Source organism: Drosophila arizonae, chromosome 5, assembly GCF_054131065.1.
Source record: "Drosophila arizonae isolate 15081-1271.41 chromosome 5, UAZ_ARI_1.0, whole genome shotgun sequence".
In the NCBI taxonomy this organism is placed as follows: Eukaryota; Metazoa; Arthropoda; class Insecta; order Diptera; family Drosophilidae; genus Drosophila; species Drosophila arizonae.
This window is the reverse complement of record NC_142925.1, coordinates 7,617,586-7,629,580: the sequence shown is the minus strand read 5'-3', so window position 1 is coordinate 7,629,580 and position 11,995 is coordinate 7,617,586. Positions and strand designations below refer to the sequence as shown.

Genomic DNA, 11,995 nt, shown 5'->3' with positions numbered 1-11,995 from the left:
CAACTTCATTCAGTTTGCACAAATGCCGGCTAGCAGCTAGACCGGCCTAGTCTTATCACAGCTATATGTCCATGAGCCCAGCTGAGCGTCTACGTGCCTTTGTATTGGTTTTTTATATAGCCTACACTAACACAGTTAAACAACTTGTTGCGCTCTTCGCCATTCGCTCAATTTCACGAAGTTCCAATCAGATCAACCACACGTACTCACACAGTTAGCCCCAAACTGAGCGTAACTCTTTCTTAGTAGTGGTAAATCTATGCAGCTCACCAATACACTCAAAGTCAGCGACGCTCTCTTTTCACAGTTCGTATAGCGATCCAGAGCAGAGCGTAAAATGTGAGTTTGTATTGCAATTCGTATGCCACTCACCAATACTAACAAAGAAACTGTTACGCTCTTCAATTTAGTTCTCTGTTTACTTTTTGCTTTAAGTATTCCAGCTTTTTGCAATTTTGCTTTTTTGCTTCAATTAATGAGCTAATTGAACAGGTTTTAGCCTAAGATTTTCTTAGTGAAATTGCTAAATTAATTAAAATTTTATTTTATTATTATATATTCATATTCTCATATTACGATTTTTTTTGTATACCTCAAATAAATATTAATATATTTTTTAATAAATATTGCCACGTTAACATCGATAAACATTGCTTGTCATCTTTTATATCTTGTTGACGCTCTTTTTCTCCCCTGCAAAGTGTATAAAAGCGAACGATTGAGGCCTCTTTCGCTTAGATACAAAGCAAAGCTAAACGGGTGTTAATTCGCTAACATTATTAATTGAATAAATATCTTTAAAATATATATAAATAAAATATTCAAATAAATAGAGAATCAAATCATGTCTCTCGTTTCCGTTGCCGACTTTGAGCAAAAGGCCAAGGAGCTGCTGGACCGAAATGTTCTAGATTATTATAAGAGTGGCGCCGGAGAGCAGATAACATGCGGTCTGAACCATGAGGCGTACAAGAGGTAAAACCAGATATAATATACTTAATCTTATATGCTCAACATATATTCACATTCCATTTCAGATTACGCTTGCGTCCGCGCTGTCTGCGCGATGTTTCCCACCTGGACATCAGCTGCGAGATTTTGGGTGCACAGCTCGCTTGGCCCTTGGGCATTGCGCCCACTGCAATGCAGAAGCTGGCTCACCCAGATGGAGAAATAGGCACCGCACGCGCCGCTGGCCAAGCTGGCTCCATCTTCATTCTGAGCACTTTGTCCACCTGCTCCATTGAGGAGGTGGCAGAAGCTGCGCCAGAGACTTGCAAATGGTTTCAGCTCTACATCTACAAGGAACGGTGAGTGAATAGTTCTGAATATGAATATGAATATGAATATGAATATGAATATAAATGTGAATATAAATATGAATATAAATATGAATATGAATATGAATATGAATATGAATATGAATATGAATATGAATATGAATATGAATATGAATATGAATATGAATATGAATATGAATATGAATATGAATATGAATATGAATATGAATATGAATATGAATATGAATATGAATATGAATATGAATATGAATATGAATATGAATATGAATATGAATATGAATATGAATATGAATATGAATATGAATATGAATATGAATATGAATATGAATATGAATATGAATATGAATATGAATATGAATATGAATATGAATATGAATATGAATATGAATATGAATATGAATATGAATATGAATATGAATATGAATATGAATATGAATATGAATATGAATATGAATATGAATATGAATATGAATATGAATATGAATATGAATATGAATATGAATATGAATATGAATATGAATATGAATATGAATATGAATATGAATATGAATATGAATATGAATATGAATATGAATATGAATATGAATATGAATATGAATATGAATATGAATATGAATATGAATATGAATATGAATATGAATATGAATATGAATATGAATGTGAATATAATCTATAAGTAAATCTCCATTATCTTTAATCCAAAGCTCCCTCACCCAGCAGCTGATAAGGCGCGCCGAGCTGGCCGGCTTCAAGGCGCTCGTCCTGACCGTGGACATGCCCACCAGTGGCGATCGTCGCGCGGATGCACGCAATGATTTCAGATTCCCCTCGCATTTGAGTTTGGCCAACTTCCAGGATGAGTTCACACAGAGATTCGCATCGAAGTGCGCTGGCTCTGGGCTGAATGCGTATGTGACCAGTCAGTACGATTCGAGCATCACGTGGCAGGATATCAAGTGGCTGCAACAGCTCACCCAGCTGCCCATTGTGCTGAAGGGCATCCTGACCGCAGAGGATGCCCAATTGGCCCGTGATGCGGGCTGTGCTGGCATCATTGTCTCCAATCATGGCGGACGACAGCTGGACACAGTGCCGGCCACAATCGAGGCGCTGCCCGAGATTGTCGCTGCTGTGGGCAAGGATTTGGTGGTCATGCTCGATGGCGGCATTATGCAGGGCATCGATATATTCAAGGCCCTAGCCCTGGGCGCCCAAACCGTGTTCATTGGCCGTCCCGCTCTGTGGGGCTTGGCGGCCAACGGGCAACGTGGCGTCGAACAGCTCCTGAAGATCCTGCGACACGACTTTGACACCACAATGAAGCTAACTGGCTGTGCCTCATTGAGCCACATACAGCCATCAATGGTGGTGCATGAATCCAGCTATTGGCAACTCGGACGATATAATTAGATATTGGAATTAAGTTATTAATAGTTGTAAGTTAATAAATTAAAACTTAAAATACAATTGTAGATAATATATAAACTTTTTTTGTTAGTATTGGTGAGTGGGCTACGTTCTACGCTCTTCTCCCGCTCGCTATACGAGCTGTGAGAAGAGAGCGTCACTGGCTTTGAGTATATTGGTGCGCTGCATAGATTTACCAATACAGAGAAACAGTTACGCTCAAATCAGAGCTCACTGTGTGAGTTCGTATTAGAGAACTAATTGGAACTTCGTGAAATTGAGCGAATGGCGAAGAGCGCAATAAACTGTTTAACTGTATTAGAGTATCCCATAGAAAACCCCAATATTATAGTAAAGTTACTCTCAATTTAGAGATGGTTTTCTGTACATGTAAAATCATTCGGATCATGGCAGTAGCCCAAAGCTGCAGACTTTTTCAGACAGTTCCAGACCGTCAAACAGTCAGGATGAAATTATATGAAGCAATGCGCGACTAACCTAAAATAAATATATTTAAATTGTTGTGTTATATTGGTGTTTAAACGTGTTCCGCAATAAAGCAGCCCAATCTATTACACCTTGATAAAGTGCAAACTATATGAACATAGAGCTAAACATAAATTTAAATATAATATAAGTACTTATATACTAAATGTATATGTACATCTAGAATAAAATTTTGTACACGCATATCTAAAACATTTCTGTATCCAACAATATATATAAACTTAAAACGCAATAGTTTCAGAGCCATTTGCATTTCTCTGGTAATTTTCCATCACATTGTTGATTAGCAAATGTGTTTGCCAACAACAACAAAACAAAGCCATAGTCATATTGGTATTCATAGCGCTCCATGAAGTTATTTGTCAAGCGTAGCCGTAGATAAGAACCGGATTTTTAACCAATAGAGGAAAAGCAAGCAATACTTAACACGTAAACAGTTTAAATATATTTAAAAGTTTACAATTTCTAGCCAAATTTATTTATACATGCCAAATATTTATGAAACAGCTTACTCCAGCAATAATTTTTCAAGATAACTTCGAATTTCCTCAAAATTTAAATCAACGCGCTTTATCGATAACATTTCTGTTATTGAGCACAGCTAAAATGGTCACTCTTAGCCCACGCAGCACGCGTTACAGTTCAATGTCAATCGACATTGGCATTATTAACATACAGTTGGCTACAATTGTCAGAGTCGGTCACACTGCGCTCAGTTCGAGGTAAAAATCTTAAACAAAAGTCATTTGTGTGATTTTAAAGTGCACTGAACTTTCGTAAAGGTAACGCAAATTCAATGTTTAATACTCGCAGTCAGTTAACCAAGATGGCATATTAACAAAACAATATCACAAGCAGACCAAATAAACACCAGACCCAACCATTTGCAATGCATTTATTTGGCCACCAGCAAATTTTTTCTGTATGCATGAGTGTGTGTGTGCGTGTGTATAGACGACGGTGTGTGTGTGTGCGCGTCTATTGGTATGAGTGTGATTAGTGTATGTGTGAACTGTGTGCTGATGTGTGTGTGTATGTGTGAACTGTGACTGGCTGCTGCTGCTGCTGCTACTAGGGGGAAAACAAAGAAAACTTCAAAAAAGAACGACGTAAAAACGCAGTTGAAACGCATTTTGTTAACTGTAAAAGAAAACGTGAAGTGAGCATTTGGCTAATAACGCAATAGTGCTGCAATTTGGTTATTGATTTTTTATTGCATTCGCTGCATGTAGTTGTAGTTTAATTGTTGTTGTTGTGGCTGCAGCTGCTGTTGCTGCTGCAGTTGTTATTGTGTGCGTCGAAGAAAAAGCTGTAAACTGCTGTTATTTTGCTATTGCTATTTACCGTTGCTGTTGTGCATAATATTGTTGCTGTTTGTGTGGGGGCGGGGCGGAGGCAGAAACAGAGGCCTGGCCAAAGGACATTTTGTTTGTTGTACTTGTGTATACACACACACACACGCACGCACACACGTCTGTTGCTGTTGTGTTTTGCTGCTTAGCACCTGCATCTATTTGCCTTCCACTTCATGATGCTCCATCTAGCTCACACACACACTCGCACATACCTCATGCCTGCCCATAGTCAGCACACTTTTATCTGTTTTTCTGTTCGTCGCTTTTAATTGCTTCAAATCTCTCTCAGAGTACAACTACAACAAGACCAACAACAAGCAAACAAACAGAAACAAGCAACAATAATAGCAAAATTCAGAAGTATAGAATTCAATAATAAAGAACAAACAATGGATTTTGAGCATGCCGATAACGATAACGATAACGATAATGAGCATCATCCGAATTTGTCCACGGAAAACAGCAGCGCCAGCAACAGCAGCAGCAGCAACAGCAATTTAACAGCAGCCACTGTTAATGCATCTGCATTCAGTGGCAGCAGCGCAGCTGCACCGCTGTTATTTAACATAGAGGCTGAGCAAAGGCTCTTAACAGACACTGAACAAGAACAGCAACAACAACAACAACAAATTGAGGCTGATGAACATGAGCATTCACCCACTCCTATTCAACAGCAATTACCACAGGCAGACGAATCGCGTGTCGAAGCTGAGCAGCAGGAGCAGGCGCAGCAGCACCACGAGCAGCAGGAACAGGATCAGGTCGAGCAGCAGCAGCAGGAGCAACCGCAGCCAGAGATAATCGAGGCGGACACCATTGCCGATACGATTGACGCGGGAACCATTGATAACGATAACGACGCCGTCGTGGAGCGCATTGACGATTACGACGACGAGGAGGACGAAGGCGGTGACGACGACCTCGAAGCGGAGGAGGAGGAGGTGCTGGAGGAGGAGGAGGCCGCCGTTGAAGTTGACGTTGACGCTGTCGTTGCTGGACAGCAGCAGGCAGCCGGAACACCACCGCCACCAGCAGCAAGCGCTGCCGTAGCAGTAGCAGCTGCATCAGCGTCAGGATCCGGATCAGCCAGTGGTCAGCAGCGACTTCATTCTGTTGCCGTTTTGCCCAGCTATTCCACGGCGCGTGCCCCACTGCCACCATTACTGCGTGCGCCGCGCAGCAATCACAACAACAACAGCAGCAGCAGCAATAACAACAACAACAATAATACCAGCAACAACAACAATAACAACAATACCAGCAGCAGCAACAACAGCAGCAGCGCCGCATCGAGTTCACGACGCACGCGTCACTTCTACAGCAACAACGGCAGCCACTTCAGCAACGATATGTACGCCGGCGGCCACAAATCGAGCAGCCAGAGGGATGGGCACAGCCAGAGCCACAGTTCATCTCGGCAGGCCAGTGGCAGCGGCGGAGGTGGTGGCGGGAGCGGCACACGAAATGCAAATCAATCGGGTCATCAGGGCGTCGATCCCTTGCGTCTGCTCTATCCGAATGTGAATGAGAACGAGACGCCGCTGCCACGCTGCTGGAATCCACACGACAAGTGCCTCAACATCGGACTCTCGCACAACAATCTGCGTGTCACCTACAAAGGTGAGTGTTGGCTAATTTATAAGTAGAAAACTCATAATTTACAGACCGACATAGCATTATGTTAATGAGCTGCTGGAACTGTTAAGTTATGTTCATTACAAACATATATGAAAACAGCTTCAGAATTGTTTGAATTAGCTAAAATATATTATTTATATACGAGAACGGGCTCATAATTTATATGCGAAAACATCTTAAGGATTTACATGCAGAGTGTAACATTATGTTAGCAGCTTGAACTTAAAATATGTTAATTGCATACAGTCGCACTACTATTTCATGACCAGAGCTGTGCATGTTATTAGCATGTTTTAACAGTTGCAGCAGCTAAGCTGTTATACGATTATTTAGATAGTTAATAAAGCGAATCCGACTTCGTTTAAATGGAGTTCTTCAGTTGTTATCTTAAAATGTTCTTATGTTAACAAATTGTAACAGCTTCCTATTGGTTAGGTCTTCTCCTCTGTTAAGGAAGATTGTTTAGCTCCTTAAATCTAGCTTTATGCAGACCCCGTTAACTACTCTGAGGTTATGCGAAAACAGCTTAGATCGCTTTCAGAAGACGCTATAAGCTTTTAGGGCAGTTTTAATAGGAAGCTCTGTTAACTCAGCGCTGATCTCATGTACAAGTCCTCTTATGTTATTAACAGAATATAGATGTGTTAAACAATTCAATTGTATTTAATTGTCCATTAATAAGCGTGACTGCAGTGAGTCATAAAAATTTGTTAAACATTTTCTACTGTTAAAATTTAGTATATACATACATACAAACAATTTTTTGTATTTAAAAACAATTCATTCAGTGCATACAAATAAGCTTAATTAATTGATACAACTTTAAAATACAGTTTATCATTGTCTCTTCGCACTACTTCTTTCCTCTTCATTTTCCTCTCGCATAGCAGGCAACAGCAATAACAACAGCTGCTCAAGCCAGTGCTGCCATTTTAGCCATTAAGTTGCTAGATCTAGCAATTTTGAATTTGATTTTGCAATTTTTTTTTTAAATTGCTATTAGCCACAAATATAGCTATTTTAAAAAAAAAATTATGCAACTTTTAGCAATTTTGTGATTTTTGTGATCTCACAATAACATCATCTTAAAAAGAACTCAACTTGTTCAAAATCATAACAATATCGATAAATGCACAAACTTGTGAACAATAGTTCAATAGTTGTGAACAATAAGTAGTTTACAAATTCATCGAAAGTGATCGAGTGTCATTAGTGCGCTGAGCTTTAAATTGTATGCCTTTTTGTTAGATTCATTAAAAGTTTTATAAAAGACGCCAAAAACGTATACCCAAAAATTTCGCGATGTGTGGTTGAGTGGCGAGTTTAAAGAGTGGATTCGCAAGGATGACACAGACTCAACAAGGGCCTATTGCGCCTATTGCAAGTGCACTATTGGCGCGAAGCTTTATGATGTGCGCCACCACGCTGCCACAAAAAAATATATAAGAGCGATGGGTGCGTGTATACAAAAAAAAAACAAGTTGCCTTTTGTTGTAAAAAGTGACAAGACGGAGGAGCATGAGGCTGCACTGTGCCTATACATACATTGCAAAACACGCAGCAATAGTGACAAGCGATCATTTGTCGCAATTATGTGCGCACCAATTTGCAGCTTGCCAATCGGCAGCAAACATAAAATTGGGCAGAACAAAGAGAAGTCATATAATAAAAAATGTTCTTGCCGAGCACTTTGCGGAAAATTTGCGGGCTGATATTGGTGATTCAGTCTTTTGCTAGATGAATTGTTTAAATTTTCTTAAATCTTTAGGAGTTGCTATTAACTATTTCAGCAATAGTAAAGGCACAATTGTCTCAACATTTCTAAGCCTTGAGCTTATTGAAGTGGGCGACGCGATATGCATAGCAGATGCAGCTCCAAATATGCTATTAATGATGAAGAAAGTATATTGGAACAATTGGACGACATTTTAACTATCATTTAAAAACTTAATCATAAATAAAAGTAATAAATTTAACATATAAAATTTTAACAAAATTTGGCCATTTCTTTTAGCAATTTTAATAAATTTTTTAGCAATTTTAGCAACTATTTTTTGAAATTCTAGCAATTCTTGCCTTCAAAATTCTGGCAGCACTGGCTCAAGCTGCCATTTTTGGGCAAAGCAAGTGAAAACGCCAACGCGCTGCTTTCAGTGGCGACCCCACTGCATGCAAGGCGCGCGCACACACACTGGTTGTCTCGCTTGCACTTGTGCGAGTGTGGTAGCTACTGTTTTTGTTTTTTGGCGCCCACTTCTCACACGCTTATTCGCGTTCTGGCAGACGCTTGTGTGAGTGATTGGCAAACAGCTGATTGGCTGCATACACAAGCCACGCGCTGTGAACTGAAGCAATTACAGTGGGCATTCGCTGTGAGAAACTTAGGAAAAATTTGTATATATAAATGTAAATGTTAAATATTTGCAGAAAATAGCAGAAGTATTTTATAGTAATTTGCTCATTTTTATAATAGTATTATGTAGAATTGTGCAGTTTATCGTGTCCTCACTGTACTCATGTATATATTCCATTGCAGGCGTGGGCAAACAGCACAGCGAGGCAGCTGGCTCTGTGCGCACCGCATACCCAATACCACCGTCCTGTGGCCTATATTACTTTGAGGTGCGCATCATTTCCAAGGGTCGCAACGGTTACATGGGCATTGGACTGACCGCTCAGCAGTTTCGCATGAATCGTCTGCCAGGTGCGTATTGTGGCAAATACAGATAACAATTTCATATAGCAGACACACTCATAATCATTTGATTTTCTGAACAGGTGGGGATAAGCAGTCGTATGGCTATCATGGCTACGATGGCAACTCGTTCAGCTCTTCGTGCAATGGGCAGTCGTATGGACCCACTTTCACCACCGGCGATATAATTGGCTGTTGTGTTAATTTTCTGAACAACACTTGTTTCTACACCAAGAACGGCTTCGATCTGGGCATCGCATTTAGAGACTTGCCGGTGCGTAGATATATAGATTGACCCTAATTAAATATTATATGACATTAATTAATGCCCTTTGCAGACCAAACTCTATCCGACGGTGGGCCTGCAAACGCCCGGCGAGGAGGTAGATGCCAATTTTGGCCAAGAGCCCTTCAAATTTGATAAAATTGAGGAAATGATGCGAGACATGCGCGCCACTATCCTGCGCAAAATCGACAGATATCCGCATCTGCTGGAAACTCCCGAAAATCTAATGAACAGGCGAGCATGCAAATATTGATATTGATTAAGAGTCAAATAAATAATTGGTACTATGTATTTTTAGGCTGGTCTCCACATATTTGGTGCATAGTGGTTACTGCAAGACAGCTGAGGCCTTTAATGCCTACACACATCAACCCTTCGACGAGGACTTGGCCTCAATCAAGACACGTCAAAGTGTGTAGCAAAAACTTGGTATTTAGTAATAGCTGCCAGAATGAGGGTTTTATAGAGCAGATTTAGAGGAATGAACTGTTTCAATCTGATAAATTAATATTTATATAATTGATACCCACCCAAGGCAGCTGTTACTTAATTTAACTTGACCTTTTCATGTAATTAATTCACATAATTTTCTCTTACAGAGATAATCAAGCTCATACAAACAGGCAAAATGAGTCAGGCCATTGAGAATACGCTACGCGCATATCCGGGCCTCCTCGAGAACAATAAAAATCTTTGGTTTGCGCTCAAGTGTCGCCAATTCATTGAGATGATCAATGGCGCTGATATTGAGGTGGGTCACTAGATATTCAAACGTATGCATTATATAAAACCAAATCAATTTACATTTTTCTAGCACGCCAATAACAAAGTGACCGCCACCACACAGACCATGCCCACAAATCAAACGTCAGTCATACAGTCGACCAAGGCGTTCAAGCACAGCAAAACCGGCGGCAATATTAGCGGCAGCGCCAGCGGCAATGGCAGCGCCAGCACCAACACTAACACCAACCAGCCACAAAACAACACTGCGAACTCAGCTGTGATAAAACCAGGCGATAAAACAGATCCCAAAATGTTTGTATTCCAGCTAAAGCAAAATAGCTAAAAAAAAGTTTTTTTTTTTAATGCAATATGATTTGCTTGGCATTTGCAGCATGATTATTGATGACAACTCCAACAAGTGTCCGGAGCATGATTCAAATAGCATGGATGTGGAAATGGAGCCTTGCAACAGTCACTCCAATGGTACGTTTCAATTTAGATAACTAACTATCATTAAGTGGGGCCATGGAATGAGTTTAGATTATTATCTAATCAGGGCTAGTCAAAGTGCTTAGCTGATGATTAAAAAAGGTCGATTCCAGAACAACCTTATATATTATACAGTATATTATATATACAAATGTAAAATGAATATATTTTATGTAGTATATGAAACAATACTGTATATTACTTAACTAAGGCTTACTACAATTTAGGCTCCAATATTTGAATTTAAGGGCCTGAACGAAAGAAGCCAAACAAACGAATTTTAAATTGGCATTGAACTGTAAACTGATTCAAATGCTATTTAAAACTAGTTAAGAATTGTTGGGGATTATCGTATAAAAGTACTCTTAAAACAAACCCATTATATCCTGATTTTCCGTTTTCCATGGAAATTATGGGTATAATAAAAAGGCAGACTTGCTCTTTTTTTTCTGAGTTCGGCAAATATATTTAACAATATTATAATTGTTAATTAATTGTATATTATAATTTTTAAGCAGATTCTAGTTCAAAGAAAAGCAAAGCTGAATGCATATTTATGTATAACATAGATTCAAGAAATGCAAACAGAACTGTAAATTCAAGAAGACATGGCACCGTCAAAAACCATATGACAAGAATTCAAGAAGAAGACTAAAATTGGGTACTAATAAACTTAGGCAAAGATGGTTAAAAAATTGAATTTCCCTACAAGAAATATCAATCAAATTGTGTTCAAGAAAACTGAGTTTACTAACCAAAGAAGAAGACGAAATATGGAATGGTAAGAAAAGCTCAACGATTGTAATTTGGCGATTACATTTCGCCACGGAGATGTCAAAACGAGTTCAATTTCATAATAAGTGTAGATATATATTATTAAACTTGAATGTATTTAAACTCAAATTAATAATTGCTTCGTCCATCTATCCAGGCGACTCCTGTTCAAATGGCAATGCCAGTGTAGCACGTAACTCTCTAGATGCCATCGATGAGGAAATGGGTATGGAGAGAATAACATAAATTAAACAAATTATAGTTAATTAACCATTCCAGATGTAGATATATCGCCCTCATCGCGCAATTATGGGCGTGTCATTGAAAAGATATTAGAATTTGGCAAGGAACTGTCTAGCATGGGCCAGCAGCTAGAGAAGGAGAACCTCATGACTGAAGAGGAGCGTCAAATGTTGGAGGTGATAGATTGAGCAATTTGATTATAACCAAGCATGAAATAACTTAAATTTGGAATTCTCGAATCTATTTAGGATGCATTTAGCTTGATTGCCTACTCAAATCCTTGGTCCAGTCCCTTGGGCTGGCTATTGTGTCCCTCGCGACGTGAAAACGTCTCCACCACGCTCAACTCAGCCATATTAGGTGAGTAAACTCAAGCTGTTGTATCCAGTTGGTTAACTAATTTAGGTTTGATCTCTTTGTAGAATCGCTCAATTTTGAGCGTCGGCCACCGCTGGAGTATTTGGTGGCGCATGCGGCTGAGCTACTGAAACTCATCGGACAGAATTCGTTGGGCGAGGATGCTTTCATTACCATCGACGATGTGTTCCCGCAAAATTGACCCAGTTCGCCGACG

General features: G+C 39.5%; 2 protein-coding genes across 5 annotated transcripts; both read left to right on the top strand.

The window, feature by feature from the left end:
• The first annotated feature begins 450 nt into the window (after positions 1-450).
• Positions 451-5,476, top strand: LOC108615273 (uncharacterized). 3 transcript variants are annotated; one of them, XM_089470172.1, is made up of 5 exons: positions 451-975; positions 1,038-1,310; positions 2,006-2,737; positions 2,800-3,295; positions 5,245-5,476. In XM_089470172.1, exons 1-3 carry the CDS (start codon positions 845-847, stop codon positions 2,709-2,711), a joined length of 1,110 nt encoding a protein of 369 aa, XP_089326298.1. In that variant the 5' UTR covers positions 451-844; the 3' UTR covers positions 2,712-2,737; positions 2,800-3,295; positions 5,245-5,476. The 3 variants fall into 3 exon arrangements, with proteins under 3 accessions (XP_089326298.1, XP_017865155.1, XP_089326299.1); XM_018009666.2 differs by having other exon boundaries at positions 2,006-3,295; XM_089470173.1 differs by having other exon boundaries at positions 2,006-3,345.
• LOC108615266 (ran-binding proteins 9/10 homolog) lies at positions 3,714-11,980 on the top strand. 2 transcript variants are annotated; one of them, XM_089470155.1, is made up of 13 exons: positions 3,714-3,937; positions 4,860-6,190; positions 8,745-8,912; positions 8,987-9,177; positions 9,242-9,423; positions 9,488-9,600; positions 9,789-9,940; positions 10,004-10,227; positions 10,307-10,398; positions 11,336-11,404; positions 11,464-11,597; positions 11,670-11,781; positions 11,844-11,980. In XM_089470155.1, exons 1-13 carry the CDS (start codon positions 3,714-3,716, stop codon positions 11,978-11,980), a joined length of 3,129 nt encoding a protein of 1,042 aa, XP_089326281.1. The 2 variants fall into 2 exon arrangements, with proteins under 2 accessions (XP_089326281.1, XP_017865139.2); XM_018009650.2 differs by lacking the exon at positions 3,714-3,937 and having other exon boundaries at positions 4,960-6,190; positions 11,458-11,597.
• The last annotated feature ends 15 nt before the right edge of the window (positions 11,981-11,995 follow it).

Coding starts and splice junctions, on each gene's coding strand:
- LOC108615273 (XM_089470172.1), top strand. CDS start 845: ATGTCTCTCGTTTCCGTTGCCGACTTTGAGCAAAAGGCCAAGGAGCTG. Junction 976..1,037: donor AACCATGAGGCGTACAAGAG/GTAAAACCAGAT, acceptor ATTCCATTTCAG/ATTACGCTTGCGTCCGCGCT. Junction 1,311..2,005: donor CTCTACATCTACAAGGAACG/GTGAGTGAATAG, acceptor TTTAATCCAAAG/CTCCCTCACCCAGCAGCTGA.
- LOC108615266 (XM_089470155.1), top strand. CDS start 3,714: ATGAAACAGCTTACTCCAGCAATAATTTTTCAAGATAACTTCGAATTT. Junction 8,913..8,986: donor TCGCATGAATCGTCTGCCAG/GTGCGTATTGTG, acceptor TTTTCTGAACAG/GTGGGGATAAGCAGTCGTAT. Junction 10,228..10,306: donor GATAAAACAGATCCCAAAAT/GTTTGTATTCCA, acceptor TGGCATTTGCAG/CATGATTATTGATGACAACT.